The sequence below is a fragment of the Pteropus medius genome, unplaced genomic scaffold (assembly GCF_902729225.1).
Source record: "Pteropus medius unplaced genomic scaffold, Ma_sr-lr_union100, whole genome shotgun sequence".
Classification (NCBI taxonomy): domain Eukaryota; kingdom Metazoa; phylum Chordata; class Mammalia; order Chiroptera; family Pteropodidae; genus Pteropus; species Pteropus medius.
This window is the reverse complement of record NW_024344437.1, coordinates 1,438,550-1,462,663: the sequence shown is the minus strand read 5'-3', so window position 1 is coordinate 1,462,663 and position 24,114 is coordinate 1,438,550. Positions and strand designations below refer to the sequence as shown.

The 24,114-nt window shown below is 30.6% G+C and overlaps 1 protein-coding gene across 8 annotated transcripts in view; it reads right to left on the bottom strand.

The window, feature by feature from the left end:
• Positions 1-23,351, bottom strand: part of POSTN (periostin) — a 34,872-nt gene extending 11,521 nt beyond the window's left edge. For 2 of the 8 annotated variants that reach the window (XM_039872943.1, XM_039872946.1), the window contains exons 1-17: positions 23,151-23,351; positions 21,780-21,878; positions 17,483-17,547; positions 15,746-15,903; positions 13,613-13,777; positions 12,549-12,695; positions 11,890-12,031; positions 10,436-10,648; positions 9,743-9,877; positions 8,469-8,617; positions 6,114-6,250; positions 5,108-5,238; positions 4,472-4,602; positions 4,263-4,365; positions 3,755-3,822; positions 3,018-3,063; positions 269-349 (exon numbers count right to left, since the gene is read on the bottom strand). In XM_039872943.1, the coding sequence (XP_039728877.1) occupies positions 269-349; positions 3,018-3,063; positions 3,755-3,822; positions 4,263-4,365; positions 4,472-4,602; positions 5,108-5,238; positions 6,114-6,250; positions 8,469-8,617; positions 9,743-9,877; positions 10,436-10,648; positions 11,890-12,031; positions 12,549-12,695; positions 13,613-13,777; positions 15,746-15,903; positions 17,483-17,547; positions 21,780-21,878; positions 23,151-23,269 (2,089 nt within the window). In that variant the 5' untranslated portion in view covers positions 23,270-23,351. The remainder of the gene's footprint in view (positions 1-268; positions 350-3,017; positions 3,064-3,754; positions 3,823-4,262; positions 4,366-4,471; positions 4,603-5,107; positions 5,239-6,113; positions 6,251-8,468; positions 8,618-9,742; positions 9,878-10,435; positions 10,649-11,889; positions 12,032-12,548; positions 12,696-13,612; positions 13,778-15,745; positions 15,904-17,482; positions 17,548-21,779; positions 21,879-23,150) is intronic. The other 6 variants (XM_039872944.1, XM_039872948.1, XM_039872947.1 and 3 more) reach the window with 4 other exon arrangements.
• Between the last annotated feature and the right edge of the window lie 763 nt (positions 23,352-24,114).

Below are 24,114 nucleotides of genomic sequence, written 5' to 3'. Positions count from 1 at the left end.
ACTAGTGCTAATGCAATGGCCAATTATGTTCATTTGAAACTATTGCTCTGTCTTAGTACAGAACAAGCAAATGTACTGAAAGTATTAGGAATGCACCATTTACTCTGTTAAATAATTTGCATTCCACATTCTACAATAACATGAGCATGCCATTGGTATAGAAATATTTAGCATGTTAGTTTTAAAAAAGAATGTAGATACATTCATAGAAATCAGTCTGTTATACAGATTTTTTTTTTTCACAATAAAAGGAACCATTGATTTTTACCTTCAGTTTTGATAATAGGCTGAAGACTGCCTTCAATGACTTTAATTTTTGGTTCCACAACTTTGGTTATAATTTTAGTTGCTGAAAGTATAGAAAGTGGAACGTAAATAATGTTTATATTAAAAAAGAACCTCAACAAATTTTTTTGTGTCTTTTCTGAGTTCTCAGGTATCTGATATGGTAATATGTTCAGGCAGTCAGATACAGGAAATATTCATAGTGGTATCTTCTCATGTCCAGATGGTGAACTCTGAAGTCCAGTGATAGGAATTGTTCCAGTGAAATATAGACTCACTAAGTGAGAAATTCTATCTAGAAATCTATAATTTTTAACTACACCACTAAAGCTCTTTACCTTCTTTTGTACTTCTTGAAAATATTGGCTGCATAGCAACAGAAGACAAACATAATTAATTTCATGCAATTCATAATATCTCTAATTGCATTGTTGAATTCTTTCTCAATTACAAAAAAACACTAAAAGAAAAAGACTCAAAACATTTTTCATGCATTTTATAACAGTAATGTAGAAAGGAAAACATGAAAAATAGATCAGTATACTTAAAAGTAAAAATAAGTTTCAGCCAGCCAGATATGAGAGCTATGCAACAATCATAATATGATCAGTATTTAAATTACAGGCTAAAATATGTTTAGTTTCCAGCATTATTATCATCCTCATTTAAAAAAAAAAACCTTAAAGATATGTATTTTGAGTGTATATCATCCACCCGACTAAAATAATGATGTCCAAAATTTGTTTAAGATAGCATCCAACTATTTGGTTGGCTTTTGATTGTACAGGATAATTGGAAATGAGCCTCTGGAGCCATACAATCAGAGCTACTGGGTTTTTGTCATTTCAAATTAGAAGCCTTAAAAGATGGTTCCATAGGTAATAAGCTGCAATAAAGCTAACTGTTCAATCATAACAGATTATGTTAACACTTTAGAGGGTAGATGTTAGCACAGTTTGGCTTTGTATCACACTCTCACCTCAGGTTTCTGGGATGTTTAGCTGTCATCTTTTTAATTAAGATGAGTTCACAACCTTAATTGTGACTGTTTCAGTCATATCAGATTTTATATCTTGAGATCTCAAATTATAAAGTGCTAAAATATATCAAATCTAAGTACCTAATTATTGATTCCACAGGAAGTCTTACTTTAGAGGAACCTTTCCATGGAAGTCAAAAGCACAGGTCAAATTCATGGGTATTATCAAAATAGATTAACTACTTTTATCTTAAATTTTTAGTTCATGTTAGGGAACTAGAAGTTCAGGATGTTTAGTTGGTAGTTTGGTTTCAATCTTGCTTTTCTGAGGACTTAAACAGTTTTGACAGGTCATAGGCTGAGGATTAAATACTGATTTTATTCCCTGTCACCTCAAATGTTATATATTTGACATACTAAAGGGCATTTCCCGCTTCCCCCTGCCCAAACAATTTAAGTGTATGGTATTTTGGGGAAAAGAATAATGTGTAGCAAGGAAATTAAAGTCAATAAAAGTAACATAAAAATGAAATCTTTGGTTTAATAAGTCTCTACTTCTATTTGAAGTATGCTTCTAAATCACAGCATATTTATTTGAGGAGTTAAAAAAATTGACATCAGAATATAAATCTCAGAGCTGTTTCAAGAGCTCTGAGTTGGTAGGTGAGATTCATTAGACTTGCATAATTTCATTAAGTGTAATTTATTGAGTGAGGATCCAGTTTCAGTAGAGGATAATAAAGGAACTACAATATGTTGTCATTGTAAGCAAAATATTGTATTGACATATATAGAAAATGGTGGACGTATTATGGATAAAGTAAAAAAAGTAAAGAAACAGTGTAGATATACGTCTTTAGTGGTGAAAGATGACAAACATTTCTGATAAATAGTACTCATAATGATTCTTTGTCTTAATATATCTTTAACATTATTGTATACTTCCATACTAAATTTTATACCACGTTGAATTATGACTATTCCAACTAAATCTTTAAAACAGTGCTGAGCTGGCCTGACACTGAATTCATATACATTATTATTAAATAATTGAACTCAGAAAGAGCAGCAGACATTTTGTTTTGCTCCTTACATTGTCTTTACTCTTTTCCATATCTAGTGTAAGTTGTAAGGAAATTTTAAAAAATTAAATAACAGGATATTCGTGGTATAAAATAGAATAATTTTCTAGCCAGGATAAAGTTAAAATAATGAAAGTTAAAATAATGTTTTAGCTACTGATAAATTTTTGCATGCTTAATTGTAGAGTCAAAACAAAATGAATATAATTTCTGCTTTGAAAGCTATAAGAAATAAAGAAAAAGGACAAAGGAAAGAAAGTCACATTGAAAGAGAAATACCACAAGTTATATTTATGAGAATGAAATATTTTTTACCATTGTAAAGTAATAGAGTTTTAATTTTGATAATCTGGTAGAGTCCGGAATAAAAGGACCTTGGAATCTAAAACTTTTGGTTTTATCACCTGGCAAATTTATTTCTTTGTCCAATTTTGGAGGGAGAGAGAATTTTGTAACCACCAACTCATACACACTGTCATAGGGTTCTTTGGCACACTGTCTCCCATCCTGCCCTGAGATGGCTAAGGGCTTGAGAGTAGCCTTATTTCAAGTGGGATGAAATTTGCCATTGTTTAGAATTTTAATACCAGACTATCAACAATCTTTATTTTAAAAAATAAAAAAATATATATTATTTTAATTTTAGTGACAAATCTTCATTTAGTACTTACTGTAGACAGTCATGGGGATTTCTTTGAAGGTACTACCACGAACAAACTGAAAATAATTTTTATAATTAGAAACATAAAACTTAGTTGTATTAAGAAAATCATGGCAACACTTTAATTCTTACTAAAGTAATTAATGTGAAGCTACAATTACACTTGACAGAATTGAAGTCTTCATATGAAACATCTAATTTCCTGCTTTGGTGCAAATGGCATAAAAAACTACTGGGTTTGTTACTCAGTCCCAAAATTTATAGAATAGTTAAAGTTAAGAGGATTTATAAAATAGTATTTCATATAGTTTCTGACACTTTGATACTATAAGGATAAAAAAAAAAGCAAAATATTCCTTTGCCTTTAACTACTGTGAGTAGTGACAACTTTTTAAAGTAAATGCTTTACATATTTTTTACATTCAGTAGCAAAGATATTTGATGATAGAAAGATTATAGTTTTTTCTGCATGTCTTATCTGAACTATAAAACTATTTGAATAAAGGGTCATATCTGATTCAAGTTAATATTTCCCATAACACTTAATACACTGCGTGGCTCTACATAGGTTTTAATAGATATTCATTGAATAAAACCATAATAAATTATGTCATTTCTTTTTAGGTGAGCCAGTGGTACATAATCAATGGATAGCAATTCAAGCTTAGTGTACGTCTACTCATTATTGTATACATTTCTAGTCTCTTATATTCAACACATTAGAAATAAATTCAATAATGTTCTGACCTTAATTTGGATGTATTTGATCAGTTTGTTAAGTATGTCCAGCAGCTGATCATTTCCAATAGGTGTGTCTATGAAGACGAATATTAAATGAATATTGGCAAGTATGTGTGAAATAAAAATATAGATTTCTAATATGATTTCACTTATATGCAGAACCCAAGGAACAAAAAGAACAAACTAATCAAAAACAGACTCACAAATATAGAGGACAATTTGGTGACAGCCAGAAGGGAGGAGGGTTGGGGAGTTGGAAGAATGGGGTCAAAGGTTAAAGAAGTACAGATTAGTAGTTGATAGATGGTCACAGGGATGGGGAGCATGAGATAGGGAATGCAGTTAGCATTAATGTAATGGTTATGTGGAGAGCCAGAGGTGAGAAGGGGCAATTGGGGGGATTATACAATTGTCTAACTAATGTAGTGTATATTTGACACTAGTAAAATAAAATAATATATATACATATTTCTATTAAAGATTTAGTCCATTAATGAATTCAATAATTACCAACCTGCTGGATAGAGGAGTTTATCCACAACATGAATGACACCATTTGTTGTCATAATGTCAGATTCTTTTGATTTCAATTCATTCACCAGAAGTGTATCATTTACCTTTCAAAACAGGGGACAATGTCAATGAGAAATTTGAAAATAAATCAACATTAAGATAATTAAATGATAGATTAACACGATCATCACTTTATTCTAGAGAACTTACTCCTTTCAGATAGATTTTGCTTCCTTGTGTGGTCTTCAGAATGTTAGTAACACCAGGTTCGAATCCCTTTCCAATGAAAACTCCTGGTGTTAGGTGATAAAGGATGATGTTTTGAAGAGCATTTTTGTCCCCTAGGGGGAAAATATATATATTTATTTAATAACATATCATCTTTTGTTGACACTTTGATGCTATGAAGACTAAATAGAAAAATATTTTTTTATCTTTAACTATTATTTCCACAGTGTAATTTCTCATAATGTCACTGTTCACTTAAGTTGATATCAATGCTATGTCAAATATACAGTCATTTCAATCAGTTCAATCAAAATATTATCCAACTAACGGGGAGGAAAAAAAAACAAATTATTTTTGAAACCATTCCCTTCTTTGTCACCTAATTGTGTCACCTTAATAGAAATAATGAACATCTAACCCAACATGACAGTATGCAGTTAATTAAGAAAATTAATGAGTGACTCTCCACATACTCCAGGTGAAATTAAAGAAAACTAAAGCTAGACAAGAATATGAAAGAGGAGACATTTTTGAGGCTGTTGTCTGGGCAAGAACACTTGAAGAGGAAATGAGATCCTGAAATCAAAGGACAAATATCTGGTATTCATGTTTACTTACGAATCAGAATTTCCTTTTCTTCATTAGTCATTCCTTTAAAGGCATCATTAGTTGGAACAAATAAAGTCCAATCCCCAGGTTGTGTCAGGAGCTCTTTCAAATCTGCAGCTTCTAGAAGGCTGAGGAAGATGCTAAGCAGGAAGAGCATGTGTTTATTTTGTTAGATTTATTTTTTAATTAAATTTATTTGGATGACGTTGGTTAATAATATAGGTTTCAAGCGTACAATTCAATAACACATAATCTGTATATTGCATTGGGTGTCTACCTTCTAAAGTCAAATCTCCTTCTGTCACCATATATTTGAACCTCTTTGCCCATATCTACCTCCTTTCCTCCCCACTTTCCCTCTGGTACCCACTAAGCTTTGTCTGTGTCTATGAGTTTTTGTTTCTTGTTTGTTGCTTTCAGTTTTACATCCCACATATGAGCGAAACCATATGATTCTCAACTTTTAAATTTAGATTTAAGTCTGGTATGCTCTCCCACAATGTATGGAATAGAATAAAATACATGTATTGCAAAAAGCATGAGAAAATTGTTCATACATTTTCATATTTCCAATGCAATTTACCTGTTAAGAAAGTTTTATCATGGGGAAATTATTTAAATGTACATATGACTTTTAAATTTCCTAAGCCTTGTTTTTATTCTATGAAACAAGACAATGTCACAATTTATAACAAATAAAAAGCATTTTTTTGATTTTATATTTTACTAAAGTCTTTGCTAGTATATATTATCATTTAAAAAATTTAATTATAAAAATAAGGAGTAGTTCAGTTTATGAAATTGTTTTTCAACTACCAAGTTATATTACAGTGCATCGAGGAGCGAAATAAAGTTAAGAACATATTTCAGTTTTGAAAACATTTGCATAGACTTCTTATTCTAAATTCTATTCTTAGCAATACTGAATACTAAATGCATTTTGGAATACTAACTATGAAACAAACATATGATAATAGCTCTCATTCTTTTGTGAAGGTGAAACTAATAAGCTTACCTGAAGCGTTTATCTTGTTTTAATTTTTCATGAAGGGATTTCTCTGCTGGCTTGATGATCTCTTGGAATATGTGAATTGCACCATTTCTTCCTTGCTTGCTTCCTCTCACCATGCATGAATTTTCAATGCAGACAGCCTAGCAAAGAAAAAAAGATACAGCGGTCCATTTCCTTACTTGAAATTTCCAATGTGGAAAGAGTCAAATAAGTAAATGTCTAAATTGATGCTTCTAAGAGGTCACCTGACCTCTATGGCCAAAGGAAGCAGCTTCTCTTCTCTGTTTTTAAGATTTTGCACCATCTGACATCACACTTCTTATTCAATCATGTTTTCTACCACTAGTTATACCACCCTGTGTGTCAGGCAGGTAGTTTTGTCAGTAAATAACAAAAGTTCCATAGAATTCCACTTCAACATTTTCCATCATTCTTCTCTATGTTCTAACCATTTTCCTAACCCTCTTAGGAAACTTTAATCCTTTCACTCTTTAGCTTCCTCTTTCACCATAAAGTTTCATGACTTCTGTGTCTCTTGTGATCTTCAGAAATATGTATTATATTTTCTTGACTGTAAGATCAATTATAAGTGAAATTATTGATTTAGTTATAGTGTTTTTGAACAAATATGTATAATTTAAAGTGCAGACCATTTTCTGAATCCTTTAAAATGTGTGTCTTGAAATCGTGTACCTGTAATGAGCAGTTATTGGGTATTACATTCAATTATAGGTAATGTTTGACTTTTTGTGAAATATATTAACTACAGCTGCATGTGCTGCCTGGGCTGAAACTGAACAGCACCACTAGTTACACTGCAATTTTGATAAGCAATATTTTCTAGAAATTTTTCCTCAGATAAAGTACATTAGAACCATTTTATAGAGTTCAGAAATTATTATGCATCTATAAAAATTTATTTTGAAAGTTATTTAAATAGGTTCAGTGGCTGAATTGTAATCTTACAGTAAAACATCATCCTACATATTTAATCCTATATAAAAATTACCATGTAAACTTAAAGGACTATAGATCAATATATAAATAGCCAACAGATATATGAAAAGTTGCTCAACATTACTAATCGTCAGGCAAATTCAAATCAAAGCCACAGTGAGATACCATCTCACACCAGTCGGAATGGCTATTATCAAAAAGTCAACAAACTGCAAGTGTTGGTGAGGATGTGGAAAAAAGGAAACCCTCATGCACTGTTGATGGGACTGCAAAGTGCTGTAGCCACTATGGAAAACAGTATGGAGATTTCTCAAAAAAATTAAAAATAGATTAACCATACAACCCAGAAGTTCCACTACTAGGTATTTATCAGAAGAAAATGAAAATGCTAATTTGAAAAGATATATCTATATCTATATCTATATCTATATCTATATCTATATCTATATCTATATCTATATCTATATCTATATCTATCTCTCTCTCTCTCTCTCTCTCTCACACTCTCTCTCTCTGTCTCTCTCTGTCTCTCTCTCTCTCTGTCTCTCTCTCTGTCTGTCTCTCTCTCTCTATATATATCTCCTTAGTTCATTGCAGCATTATTTATAATAACCAAAATATGGAAGGTGTCCATCAATAGGTAAGTAGATAAAGAAGATGTAGTGTATATATACAATAAAATAATATTCAGCAATAAAATAATGAAATCTTGCTATTTTTGACAACCTGGATAGTGTTAGAGAGTATTATACTAAGTAAAATAAGTCAGAAAGAGAAAGATAAATGCCATATGGTTTTAATTACATGTGGATTATAAAGCAAAAACAGAACACATAAAACAAAACAAAAACAGACTAATAGAAACAGGAATCAAACTGATGGTTTCCAGATATAGGTGGGGTTGGGAGATGAGTGAAAAATGTGAAGAGGAATATAATCAATAATATTGTGATAAGTTTGCATGGTGACAGATGATTACTAGATCTAGTGTGGTGTTCACATTGTAAGGTATATAAATATTGAATCACTATGTTATATAACTGAAACTAATTTGTATACAAACTATCCTTGAATTTTTAGAAAGCTTATTTTATAGGAGTTTTAGCAGCTTCTGGAATTGAAATAATTAATGCTTTAGAACATAAAGTTATTTATAATAACTTTATAATGCAAATTTTCTGCTGTCACCAAATTTCCTGACTTATTAATATATCATACTTTTTGTGTAATTTCTCAGTCTTTTCATACATGTTGCTCAGCTACCTGATCTTCTTATGCATATTTATCATTAAAATCACATAATAATTCTGAGAAACAATTGTTGTAACAACACTTTCACAAATGCATGTCATTTGACACTTAGGCCAATGTGGATATTTTCTATTTTTCTGATTCACTTACTGTACGATACACGAAGACTCTGAGCTGTTTGCCTCCAATGGTTTCGAGTTTTTGTCCATTGTAAAGCTCGTTAAGGCCAACTTTTACTTTCAGTATGTGATTCTGCAGAATTAATTTAAGAAGGCGCTGATCCATGCTCAGAGTATCATCTATAAATAAATTTTTAAAGAAAAAGATGATTTTATGTAGAAAGCATTTAAGTTTCTCCTGGTAAGAGAATACTATGAAAATAAATAATTCAATACTATTGATATTATGGATTCAACACTCATATATGACTCAACTAAGTGTTGAAGGCAATGAATTCTATGCATCAATAGAAACTCTATGAGCTATTTCATCAATTGACTATAACATGATTCCAAGCAGTCCAAACTATGGGTTTCATTTCTGTGAGGGCTACATAGTTTTACGTGGTCTACGGTTAAAGTTCAACTCTAATGCTGGTCAAAACGTTTTCTGAGAATTTGATATCCGTTAGTCACATGAAAGACTACCAATGAATCATTTGTAAATTTATCTTTATTACTGAGAAAAATCAAATCACACAACCTCTTAAAGGTGGGTTAACATATGGACATTGTTAGTTCAAAGAAGAAAAACATTTCTAGGAATTTGAATTTTTTATTAATAATTTCTATATCACAATTTAGTATTTGAAAATATGCAAAAAAGGTAATGCTTATTTGTTTATTTAATTATTAAATTAAGCTAATGTTTTAAATATGTCTGCGAAATCACTTTTCTGGAAAAAGTAGCAGATAGCATTAATCTAAACACTGTAAACACCGTCCTTGAAGAACAGTTACTAGGTAAAATACTTATAATAATAGTTTACATCTTAATATGGAAGTATATATTTCCTTGTTTTTATTAATTTATAATCTAACATCTTGTCAAATTCTAAAATGCAAAATATATCTATTTATTCCTAAATATTTTTGTGTTAGTGTTAAATAAAGAAATCAAATTTATTTTTCTTAGGAATCGTAATGTGTGTTGGAAATATGGTTATATTTAGAGAATAAGTGAATATCCCTTACCACAAACTTTCACTCCCTACAAGCTATTATCTATTATAATGAAATGTTTTGTAATAAAGGACATTTTAATAGAGACTACATAGTGCTAATATCTTGTGTGTAGCCAATGCAGAAACTAATCAAAATCTTGTAAAATGTCTGTTGTTTCTTATTGCAGACAATCATGGTGAAGTAAAAGGGTGTGTTTGGTTGGGGGAAGGGAGGGCAAGAATGACAGTGTCCAGTACGTACCAGAAAATGCATTATTCACAGGTGCCAGCAAAGTATATTCTCCATCTGGTCTCAGAGAAGATGCCAAACCTAACTGGGCCATGAGGTCTGTGAAAGTGGTTTGCTGATTTCCAGCCAGCTCAATAACTTGTTTGGCTGTAAAATAAACCATTGCCATCCCCCAAATGTCATCATTGTTATTATCATCATCATGAAATTAGTAAATCAATTCTTGGCTGTTTTCTATAAGCTGTTTGCTGACAATGTGATAAGACATCCTGCTTTTCCCTAATAAGAATTCCAGCTTCTCTTTTTGGGGGTTGATAACCACAAAACATTTCAGAAGGAAAATATCTTTCTGTCTTCTTAGTTTCTGTTTTCTTTAATTTTCTATTGCTCACCTCTTGACTCTAATCTGAGCACTATAGCTCTTTCATTTATATGAAGCTGATTATTTGGTTATATATTTCTTTATATTTTCCAGAAAACTGGTTGTGTGAGAACTTTTATAAACAGTATACCTAGAAAACCAAGGTATCATGTATGAAATGCCAATGATGACACGAGCACAAACTTATCACTCACCTCCCTATTTACTTTGTGTTTGTGCTTCACATACCCTTCCTTATATTACACACTCATTTTTCATGGACTTACTCTTGAGGCATCATAACTGATAAAAAAAAAGTAGAAGAAAATGAAACTGTTGCTTACCAGAATCAGGAATCAGGACTTGATCAATCAAATGGATAACACCATTGTTTGTAACAATATCTTTTTTGTTCACCATTTTGATTCCATTTACTGTTATGCTATCACCATCACATCCTATCTCAACTGTGTTTCCCTCCAGAGTCTCAAAGACTGCTCCTCCCATAATAGCTTCAGAACACTGCAGAGTGTTTAAAATGTGATACTTCATGAGAGCTAGAAGACAAAATAAAGAGAGCGAGCATTCATATCAAGGGAAAAAAGCATTTTACCCTTAAAGCCATGTTTCACTGTGGAACTAATTACTCCTAACAAATATAATACATAAGTAAGACCTAAGGATTTACCGAAAGTTATTAAATTCTAAGTTCTTGGTTTATTTATTTATTTTTTATTTTTATTATTATTTTTTAATCAACTATATTGCAGAAAAGGGTCGGTTAAGTAGGGAGTAAGAAGGGAAGATCAGTTGCATGAAATGATTTGTGTAGTACTAGAAAAATGTTAGATCAAATTCCCACTAACATAAAAAAGTAATTTCTGATGTGAAAGTAAAAAAGAATTGTTCCACTCAGAATGCCTATAAAGATATTTCTAGTACTATCTTTCCAAAACACCCAAGCAGTATGTTGCATTAGACACTGTTAATAGAATAGCTGTACATAATTCATAAAGAGGTTAATAAAGGCTGAATAACAAATCAATTTTTAAAGACAACATCTAGAATATAGCCACAATATAGATAATTTCTTGAAGAACATCTGCAGGGATATAAGATAATCAAATTATATCTATGTCTGTATCTTCAAAATTTCTATCTTAAATTGGTTCAATATGTTTTGGGATAGTTTGAGTAAATGAAATGTATTAGTTACCATGTAAAATCTACTTTAAAAACTCTGTGTATCAATAAGTAATGGCCCAAGAGAACCATGCAATTTTTCTCAACTTAGTATATCTTTTAGCATAAATTTAGAATTAAGAGCATTTCATAATATGTATATGATATTAAAATTTGTTGATCTAATATTTCATTTTAACATTTGCTAATCCTTTTTAATGTTGCTATTTATTTACTTGAAAGCAGTACAAAAATGTGATCTTTAGGAAATTCTTATTTTAATTACTTTAATTAATTATTAAATTAATTACTTAATTGCTCTGCATACTCTTTGAAAGAGTATTAATTAAATAATTAATTTGATTGATTATTAATTAATTTAATTAAATTAATTATTAAATTAGTTATTTAATTACTTTGCATACTCTTTCAAAGACTTTGGTATTTAAGATTTTTATAGTCCACCTCAGAAAAGCTTTTCTTTCTCTTTGTTTATCAAAGCTGATAATATTAGCATGACAATCTTGTTTTTTGTTTTTGTTTTGTTTTGTTTTGCTTTAGTTCATTTTCTTCTTGTATTCTGGGAAGATTCTCAGAGAGAAAGATGTTTTTGTACCTTCAGAAGCTACTTTGTCTCCCATGATCCTTTCTAGGACACCCCGTGGAAGTTTCTCAAAAGCCTCATTGGTGGGAGCAAAGAGTGTGAAGTGACCATCTCTTCCAAGGGCTTCCAATATATCAGAGGTGATGGCAGCTGCCTGAAACAAAAATGTGCTTTTCAGAGGCTTGCACATTGCAAATTGAAAAGAAAATTATAACACACTTTACTTAGTCTGACACGAAGGAGCCCATTTTATAGAAAATTATTAAAGTTTGCTCTTGTTAGATCTTTAAGACATTACTTTTTGAGACACCAATTGTAGTTTTTCCAACTCTCCTCAAACTATGTTTATAAGAATGAAAATTTTGCCGTTGTTTGTATGACTGTAGCAATATCCAGCAGTACCTATAATAACTGTGATGGACACATTCTAAATACACTAAATAGACTGCAGTCACATAGTTAACCATTCTTTATCTATATTGTCCACATAAATATTACTATTTCATATGAGATGATTTCTTTTGTCTGAAATGAAAAGTCTCATTTTAAGAAATATATTTGTTATATTTCTGCCAGATTTAACAGCATTTTTTATTGTTTTTAGATTTCGGCAGGAAAAGTGAGGGGATTTCAATGATCCAACGTGATCTACTGTTACTTCTTGTACTTACCCTGAAAGATGAGAGATCATCTTCTGCTTCAATGAAGTCTTGGATTGAGGTACCAATTTGTGTAAGGACACGGTCAATGACGTGTACAACACCATTTGTTGCAATCTGGTTCCCATGAATGATTCGAGCACAGTTAACAGTGACAACCTATAATTATTTGAGAAAACCAAACTGCAAGAATCAGAGCTATCCACTGACCACTGACACAGCAAGCCTACTGACTATTTTTCATTTATGCTAGTAAAAGTATCAGTGAAGAAATCAAAATTCTGAATTTAAATACTGAGAATGAAGAGTTACATATTGTTATGTCTAAAACTTGAGTAGAGAACTTGAGTAGAGAACTCAAGTTCAGTTACATTTAACATATCATAAAACAAAAGGCAAAACATTTTTTAATTTGAATTATTACTTTTATTCTTTTCTTTTTTTGAGGTAGTAATCAACTATTTCTAATATAGATCAGTGAATTACATAAAGGTCTAAATAGTCTGAAAATAATTTCTGAGAGAGAAAAACAAATAATTGTTGCATTAATATAATTGGTTCTGTTCTAGTAATTTTCTAAATATTGCTTCATCAGTGACCTTTCTTGTCTCTGAAAATTTGACTGTTGAAAGAGCCCTATGAACTTGTAAGCTTTGTGCAAAGACTCTTATCTACACAAAAATCTAAATCGATATAGTAACCAGAAGGTGAATACAGGAATACTTATTCTCCAATTATTTTTTGATAAACTCTCTGATACATTCTTATTTATTATTCTTTTCGATATTATATTTTTAATTTTTTTCTGTATTATATTTTTAAACACATCAAGTACTTTATTAGAACATCTAAGTCTACTGTCAATAAACTGTCAATTTAATTTCTTCTTCATAATCACCCTTGAGTATAAGTCAGTCACTTAATCAGAAATTTGCATGCCTTAAATGTGGAGAAAGTCATGATATGGCACTTATATTCACTAACTTTTATTATTTCTGTGAATATTATATAAAAAGTACAGAAAAAAATTAAGGGCACTATTACTCAGAAGTGTACTGTTTATTAATGAAACTTACCCCATTAGGATAATGGTTAATGAAAAGCCCCAAATTGTTATACATTGAAGGAACAATCATGCCATTTTTTAAGTCTTTGGTTAACATTCTCTTATTAACCATATGGCTATGTAAAGCATTCAATAATTCAACATTTACATTGCTCTCCAAGCCTCTACGAATATCCTAGAAAAAATTAAAATGACAGAAGTTTATTTTATTGTTCATTATTAATATTCTTACAATTATACTGTTTCTCATCTCTTGTTATTACATTGTTTAGCTCGGCAAACCAAATTGGCATAAATAACTTAAATTACATTGTATCAATTGATTAAGGAATTTTGTAAGTTCAGGTACTCAGTTAAGGATCCTGAATTTTTGGGTACTTTTACAAAAATAAGTATTTTAAATGAATATATTGAGAAAGAGACAATCTCAATATAAAAGCTTAGGAGGATATGAAATTTTTAAAAAATTATTTTGAGTGGTAAACAAAACAGAAAGTACTATATTTGTATGTACATTTTCATTTAATCAAGGATTTTGTTTATTCAAAAACAAATTTAAGAATTCAACCATTCCGTACTTTTTTATTTACCCAATAGCATATATTATATCATACTATACACAGTGCTATGGAAAATACAATGGTCAGTTGAAGTTTCTCCCTTTAAGGTACTTATATAAAGGCATGTAAAAATAAACAGTAAGATAAAGGCCAGAAGGAGTAAAAATGTTTTCAGGGGTTAAATGAGGAAAGCCAGCTATTCAAGGTTTGGAGATAGGTTTTGAAGGGTAGATAGGATAGAAATGGTGTAATGATCATTCTAAGTCCAGTTGCTGACAAAGGATGAATATTAGGAGAACATAAGTTGTCCAATGTGGTTAGTACATACTTTCATGTCTCTCAGATAATATTTAAAAAACAATATATAAAAGTATGTAGGCAATAACAGGTAAGACTTTAATGCCCGAGTAAAGCATAAATGAAACTGGCAGTGGGAAACTATTAAAAATTTTGTGGCACTGATATATAACATTTAGACTGGGCTTTAAGAAGTTTAATACAGAGGTAATGCACGGCAGAAATGAGGGTATTAGGAGGGTAAAACATGGCATATGGGGGATTAAGAGTTAGTTTGTAAGAACCGGAGAGAGAGGAGTTAAGGATGACTCACAATTTTCAAATCTGAAGACTGAGGTTACTATTGCCAATTACGGGGAAAAGGCAGCTGAAAAGCAATTATGGGGAGAAAGAGGGTGGCATAAATTTTAGATACCTTTTCAATTAATGGTATATCCAAGTAGAAATATTAAGATGGATATTAATAGTCTCTTGGGGTTCCAAGGAAAGCAAGTACAAGAAAGATTTCATGATTATATGCACTAAAGTGATAGCTGAAGCTATCAGAAAATATAAAGAGCAAAGTCTCTTCCTGCAGACTTTAATAAGACACATTCTTAAGGTAAGGAAGAAGAGTCAACAAAAGAAACCAGAAAAGTGGTTAGAGATGTGGTCAAAGGTAACCAGATGAAAGAGAGAGAGAGTTCTATAATGAGAACAGTTAACCACACAATTAATGTAGTAAGATAATATTTAGAAGAATCTACCTAAGTTTTACTAAATATTATTCAACTTTAGTAGTGATTATCAGTGCATCTTCATATCAAGTACAAAATAGGAATATATTTCTATACTTGCTTTACAGACTTGGAAATTGAGTCATAATGTAGTACTATGCACGAAAAGTCTGAAAAATCAAATGCATTATTTACAACACTTCATTTAAATATCCACACATGTATTTATACATCTGTCAATCCCTGAATGTCCATGTGTTTACATATAATTAAAATACTAATACACTTTATAATAAATTTTAAATTCCACTAGGCTTCTTAAGTTAACGTTTTATTAGATATGTTATCTAAAATTACACATATTTTCTCACAATCAAAAATGAAGTTACTTCATTTATGCACATATTACAATAATTTACTCTTTACCCTCAATAACTTATCCTTTCATGTATTTTCACATATGTATAATAGAAAGATATAAAATTTCTATTATTTTTCAACTTAATAAGGTAATTAAAATAAAATAATAATAACATTAAAAAATAATTATATTAAAAAATAATTAATTACAGAATCCAAGTTGTCCCAAGCTTCATTACTTGGTGCGAAGTAAGTGAATGATCCCTTTCCTTCTATCTCTTCCCTCAGTTTTGAGACATCGGAATAGTGCTGTGTTGTGGTGGCTCCCACAATGCCCAGAGTACCATAAACATGGTCAATAGGCATAACTGAAATAATAAAGTAATGAATAAATATTTAAGATTTTATTTCAAGAATATTATTTCACACTCATTTACACATTACACTAATTCCCCAATACAAAGAACTGATAATTTTAACAATAAAATTATGAGTCATCGACTTTATAAGAAAATTGCATTTTGATGCTAAGTAATGAAATACTATTGAAAACTTGTTTCATATATCCTTTGTGTTGAGGGAAAATAAATTTTAAATTGTCATCCTTGTTCAACATTTAGTCTATTTGGGTGTCAATCTTTCTATGTCAATAATAGCTCAATTGTAATTATCAGTAAATATCTCTGGTTATTTCACAGCAAAGGTAGTATTTTCTTTCACATTGGCTTAAAGTTCCTAAATAATATGATATTGTTAGATATAGGGATATAATTTTTATAGATGTCGGTCTCTTAAAAGAAATAGATAGACCTCCTTCTCTTCATTATGACCTCAGGAAGGAAATAGATCAAAGTATCTAACACTTCCAGAACAGTTTTCCTGAACTTCAGAAGAAAAACTAATACATGAATGTCAATCTGAAGTTTGGTTCAGGCACTTATATTTTATAATCCTATCTTATTTGAAAATTAGTCTGATTTGGACAATATCATAGAAGAAGTGTTTATTACATTTGTGAATATAACAGGAATAAGTAATATAATTAATATTTTAAATTATAAAATCAGGATTGAGAAAGAACCCAACAAGATAGGGAAAATGAATCAAAATTAACAGGTTAAATGTAACAGGGTTCTATGTAAGTTCCATGCTTAAGTTTACTATAATAATATTAATTGACTACAAATTCAGTATGAGCTAATGATATGACTTTGTAACCAATGACATTAACCAAAATGGAGGTATTTGTCTTAATATTCTCTCAGCTGCTTAGACCCACATGAATTGTAAACACCAGTCTGGGATCACAATCAGAAAAAAAGATGACTGAACTAGAAGATTTTTATGGATTGGTGTCCATGACAGTGAGGGCTCCAAAGTCTATGTAACTTCATAGGAAGTGAGGATGACTAGCCCAGAGAAGAGATGATTCTGTTGGGGAAGAGAGAGTAGCTGGAGGAAGGGTGTGATGATCGGTGTTAAATATCAGAATTGCTGTCATTTCAAAGAGGAAATAGATGAACTATTTTTTCTCTAGTTTGCAGAGTTATAGGAAACCAACTTCCAATATGAAGAACATTGTAAAATCAGAGCTGTTCAATTAGAAAAGATGATGCCTTGCCCAGTAATCAGCTACATGTTTCTAGTCAAATTCAAAGAAAGGGATTTTTGTAGAGGGAATTTTTGTTCATGAAGGAAAGCTGAACTAATTTAAATTTATGACTGAGTTTCTGTTGTATTGTTCAGCATTCAGTGCGTGAGAAGTATATTTTAATACTTTATCACCATGATAAATTCATAATTAACATGAATGAGAGTATATGTAGGCCTTATTATGATGTTAAACACACACACACACACATACACACACAAATGGCTCCTCTAAAAGCTACCTCAAACTTTTTCCTCACACAAGTTCCTCATTTTATTCAATAATTGAAATTTTACCTGCTGGGCAGCCTTTCATTCCTTCCATTCTCATATAACCAGGGCAACATTCATATAACACAGTCCTGTATGTTGGGAGAAAATTAATATTAAAATGGAGAACTACATAAAATACATTTTGACACAAATTTAATAAAGCATATCACCTATTGCCATGAATTTTTAAGAATCTAGAAATCGTTTCTTTTTTCTGACACCGAGGTATTTATATTGATTTGATTTTTAACTATAGCCTTACGGCATTGTGGAAAATTCTAAGATCTTGAGACAGAACAATAGAGTTTGGTTCCCAGTTCCACTATTTGGCAGATGTGTGACCTTGAGCAAGTTATTTTACAAAGCTATAATGCCTACTCATAGGGTGGTTGTGAATCTCAAAATTCGATTTGAAAATCATTTTGTAAATTATAAATAGCTAAAAACGTTTATTAGCATAAAGTTATTAAAAACTAGGAACATCAGGAAATGAATTTTGCCATTCTGATCAATAAAAGTTATCTCATTGCTAACTAAAAGAATGCCATTTTTGTTTTCAATTGCCAATAAAGTTTTCATTTGGTCATATTAAAGAAAACTTTTAAAATCTTTTATTTTGTAAAGTTTGAAAAGACTAAATTTAAATGTTTGCTTGAAGTTACGAGAATAAAATGTTCAAAAGATGCTACTCCATTCAAAGTTAACAAAGTATGTTAAATTATATATAGGCAATAATTAATTAAGGTAACAGACCAGAAAATTTAATCAAATAAAGATATATCCAAAATAGCTCTCCAATTTACTGTATTTTGTGAGAAAATAATAACCTGAAGTCATCTATATAATTTCTTCCATTTTTTCACTTTACTAACTATATACCTGATCTTCATTTTTCTAGACTTTTTAAAGATCTATTATAGATAGTATTTTTAATTAAAATTTTACAGAAGGCTTTGTTTCCTCTCAGTAGAAATATGAAGATGAATGTCAATTGGAAATAAAGAGAATAGTACAAGTAAGAGGAAATACAGATCATTTTGTCATGTCACTTAAGGTACCTACTTATGGACTAAGTTTCTTGTAATATAGTAATTAAACATATATTAGCTCATCCAGATATTTCTTTCCAGCTTTTAATCTAGTTTTGATAATTATGCTACAGAAGTTTAAGTGAATTAATTTCAATATATTTATGAGAAAGATCACAAGTTATAAGCATAAAAAACTTTTTCTTGGTATGATAAAAATTGCAAAAGGTTAATTTTCAAAAAGTAGAATTTTTAGTGATATAAGAAATGGTCTTATAGAGTTAACCAAAAGTAAATAAGCTTTTTGAATTGAAACCAGCTCCATTAATTGTTTGTCTATGATTTGTGCTCCTGTTTATGATCTTGGATTCCTATTTCTCTTTTTTCTCAATGCAAATTTTAAAAGTATAATGTAATGTTGTTTTTGAATATACATTTATATGTAGTAAAATATGACAACATGAATGAGAAAAAATTCTGACATGAAATACTGGCTTAAGTATAGTTGATAGATGACAGACAAAATTATGTAAGAATGCTAATTTCAAATTGTTCTCTAATTTGAAAATAATTTCAAAAATAGGATTTTTTTAAAACATATTCAAACATAGGAGACCCCAAAACAACTTTATTTACATAGGTCTCCATATAAACAGTTGAATATTTGATGTCAAGGGATTAAGAATTACTTACACATTCACTTTGTCATATACTGCAAACAATAAGAAAATGAGACATATTTTATAGTTCATGACTGAAAAAGTTTACTTGAAATAAAAACATAAGTAAAAGAGGAAAACAAAAATGTAACAGAAATTTCTATAACCCAGAGATCAGTCTTAATGTAGAGAATTAATATACTAGATGGGATAGAATTTCAAAAACATCAACAGCAATTTCAGCTAATAGTTAAGCAATATGGTTATCTGAGTTGATATTTTAAAAACAGATAAAGTAGTTTTTCAGGAGAATATTTATGCTACACAAAACTCAAAAGTTCCCATATGGTCGGTAGAACAAACAAGAGTAAAAAATTACTACATACATCTATGAAAGTGGGAAATTTGTCTTCATTTTTTGAGTAGTATTTAAAATCTCATGGAAATACCAGCTGAAAATGTCACTGACACTCTTTAAAAGGAAGTCTATAAAATTCTATATTACTTGACCAATACATATTTTGAGAAATACCTTAAATCTACGAAATTTTGATTTTCATTAGACCTGCCCAGTTGTTCTCCTTATATCTCCAAGCAACTGTTCAATCAGAAGACAAACATTTCTCTCAACTAAGACATAAAGTCTTAAAGATATCATTGGAAATTTTAGCCACTGAAAGTAGATGGTAAATTAGGCATTCTTTCTGTCAATATTGATTTCTTTGGTTATTTGAAACTAGCAACTACTATTTACATTTATTCCAGGGCATAGATGTAAATGTGTCTGTGAAAACTGAAGTTGTTCAGGGGAAATAAGCCAATATAATTAAACAAAAGAGACATTGTTATATTTTTGGCTTCAAAATGGAAAAGCTTTTTTTAATGAGAAGCAAGAAAAAGTCTTGGCCTATGCTTTGGACAAGCCTTGGCATCTCTAATATATTTGGATGGATAAGTAAGATTATATCACGCTTCTTAACTTCCAGGAAGGATGTAATAAAGATTTCCACTAAATATTTCTCTTATGTAGTTAGCATGCATTCCAATTATGCCTCTTGGTAACCATGAATAGAAAGAACAAAGAGAAGAATTTAGTCTTGGAGTTCCCAGCCGGGGCCTGGCCTGCATCATTGCAGCCACTGACTTGTAATTGTAATTGTAAATGCATGAATGACTCACAAGTCTAGCACATGTCTGCACACAAATAGTACTAATGCCCATGTCAAAAATGAACATCATTGAAACTCTATTAAGCCAATAAGTGGAAACGGGCAGCAATGTCCTGTGATGTCCTAGATTTGGTTACCATAGGGAGGTACAGTCCACCTAAAGTTATATGCCTTGAATACCTACTTATTTGGAAATAAATATAATCCTATGGATTTTATAGCTATCTTCTCATAACTCCTTTTCCCATCGACATATGTAACTTGTTTAAAATAGTTAAAATTTAAGTTAAAATTTGATATTGTGAGTTAGTTGTTTAGTGATTTCACATTTGTCTATTCAATTTACATTCAGACACTCTGTAAGTATTAAGTCAACATTTCACAGGTAAAGAAAATGAAGACTGCAAGAGGTTAAATAACTCCACATTTATTATTTGTACCAATATTAAGAATAAGTTTCTAACAATCTTCCAATCCTTCTATACTATTTAGGGTAACTGACATTTAATAATGATGTGATAAGCAGGTCCTCCTTGTGGTACACTAGCTCTCAAGATGTCCCTCACTGTGCCTGGGGTCTAAATAGGAAGCAAGGAGGAACCATTTCCACTGTTTTCCTGATTGGGGAGAACACATTTAATCTTTTTGATTTAGTAACTTATTCTGTGACTCAGGTCTTTCATTTTAAAATGAAAACTTGGACCACATGAATAGTTCTCATCATGCCCAGAATTATATTTTTTCTACTAATATTTATTGACAGATTAAACCAATAAGCATATATATCAAGTAATAAAAATGATTTTCAATTTTAAGTTAATCAGTGAAATACATAAGTTAAAAAGTGATTGTCATTTTGGTTATTGAAATAGTAAACATAGTGGTAGGCTTTATCACCTTTGTGGACACCTGGGCATCTGGCAGTTTGTAATGGATTACTGGTTTAAACGAAAAGATGAAATATAAGTCCTTTCCAATTTTAAACTTTGATGACAACTCTGAGGTAAATTCAAGTACTTTAGATAATGTCCAAACAACTGTAGGCGCACATTAATTTGTGCCTCAAAAACCCTGCAATTTCAGATCATTTTGTTCCTTTGGCCTATTTTTTTTTTTTTATGAAATGAGGAAACTGAGGCATTGAGGTTAATTGACTTGCCTAAGAGAAAAGAGGCTAAACCAGGAATAGAAATGACAGTCTCCTTCACACTGACTCTTTACTAGATCACATTACCATGACATTTGCCTTCTTTGGACCTCCATGATACATAGGTTCGGGAATGAGAGTTCCACTAGTATATGCAGAAATGCAGGGATAATTTCTTTATTCAAGGATGTGATACATTTTTTTAAAGCTCAAATTTGGAGAGTATTTTTAAGGAAAATGGAGTGTAAGCCCTAAGAAACGCATAGATATCATGTGTTGCCTTTGGAATGGGCATATTAAGAAAAAGCTGAGACTTACGTTTTCTTTCCACAGATGGCACCTTGATACCAGTTCCTACAAGTACTCAAGTATTTCTTTTTGGTGCCTAAAATCTGTTGAAGGGCACACACATTTGGGCTGAAAGATAAACAAAATGAGTCACTGTCTCAATGAACGACTAGTTTTTTGTACCTAAAAGTCAAGTGGTTAAAAAAAAAACAAAAACAGTTAACATGTGGATTTGATTTTCAAGAATGTGATTCTAGTCTTGCAAAAATCTGATTCTTGATACAAACCTACTTAACATCAAACAAACTAAAGTCTATGGAAAAGAAAGAGAGAAGAAATTATGCATTCGTGAGAGTAAATTGTCAGTGTTCCAAAAACTAACCTAATAGAAATATAAAAGCAGCATTAAGTTTACCATAATTTTGTTTTAATGTCTCATCACTTTTAATAGTAAATAATCCATTGGCCCTTTTTAAACCAAATATGCTCATTTTGGGTGTGGAGAGCCTTTAGAGCTCTTAGAACAATGAGGAATCAGAGATCAAAAGTTTTACTATATTTACAGACATTATACTCTAATAGTGGATGTAAGTCATCACGGAAATAAATGAGTGCTAAAATTAAATGGCATGGCTGCAGAAAGAAATAATATTTTTTTTCAAATGGAAGTAATAAATCAGAACATCCTCTGCCAGAATTTTAAATTTTTTTTTTCCTCTCTCTCTCTAAAGAGATGGAATTCTTATTTGCACCATAGGACAAAGATTTGAGCATTATGAAAATTCCTCTAAGACTTAAGAAGTGCCAAAATACATTTTTTAAAAACTATAAATGATTAGTTAAGAGACTAAATTATGACCAATATCTTTAAAAAGTGCTAAATTATAGCTAAATTTAACCTAGGAAATATAAATTGTTTTTGCAATTTTACAGAATGTAAATTTAAAACCTTTCTTAAATGTTCCAAAAATTTCAGAGAACTGGTTACATTACCCATTATTTAATTTTTATATAAATTGCAACTTAAAATAAAAATTTCCTAACATGATGCGAGACATTTCAAAGCTGTTTACATGAGAGCTTTTAACCATAGATTCTTCAGTTTTGTAAATCTCATTCTGCATTTTCAAAATGAAATAAAAACACAAGTAAACTGAATTATAAAGAAATGTCCTGTTAAATGTTATTAATTAGATTAAAATTATATACCATTCATAAAAAGGCAATTATACACAAGTTATTTTGACAATAATTTTTAAAGTTTAAGACACATATAAATCACAAAACACTCACTTTTTCTTTTTCCTTATTACTCTGTAATAAGTAGAAAAAACTTTATGTATACTTGTACATACAGAAAGCTAAGGCAGAGGGAAAAAAGATTTATAACCACTGACTTACCCCTGATCTCGGCCCCTGATACGGCTATGAGCCAAAATCTTGTCGTAATGACCGCTGGCATTTGCAGGGTTAACAACAACCAGCAAGAGTAGAGAAAATATGGGTAAGAAAGGAACCATCTTTAGTCTCTCTGTTGCAGTTAGTCCACGAAGAGAACTGGCAGTGGGCTTTGGAGAGCTCAGAGTTTATATACATGTCAGAGTTGTGGGAGGGAGCACTGTATCAACCTTGGGAATCTGAACTGTGCAAAAAACATCAGCAACTTCAAGTTGCTAGCTAAAATCTGTTCTTGTTAGGTTTACTGAGCTCATTGAGCATCTTTTTTTTTCTCATTCTGAAGAAGATATTTATTTTTATATTATTTATATTTCTCTTTATTTTTAATAACTTGCTCATTGCGTGTTGATATTTGTTTTATTCTTTAGTAATTTAGAGGGTTTTTAATGGAAAATGATTTTGTTTGGGTTTGAAGGAATTTCCTGCAATCTGTCCCTTTTAGAGTACATGTCCCTGTCTGTGCTCAATGAAATCATTATTTGATCTCATCACATCTTATTGCATTCAGTTAACTTCAGAAGTGAACAGTTATTTTTTACTCAGAAAACAAAGGTAGATGTAAGTTTGATAATCACAAAGGAGTAATGGCTGATAATTAGAAACAAATGTCGAATGGATTTAAAACTTGCACAGAGTGTGAAGTAAAAATTCTAACTTGCTAACAAAACATGTAGAAGAGATTACATTTCCCTTGTAATCCTACTTAACTGAGATGATTCCTCTCATTTCACTTCTCTCTTTAAATATCAAGGAATAGATACAGTTAATATAAATTTACTTCTGGCAAGTTTCTCTAACTCTCGAAATTAAGCAGAAAAGTAAAACATTTGTGTTTTATTGTTTTTTCATTACATCCTTCACATATTGTAAATCTCTAGGCAGCACGTGTATTGAGAACTACTAGACA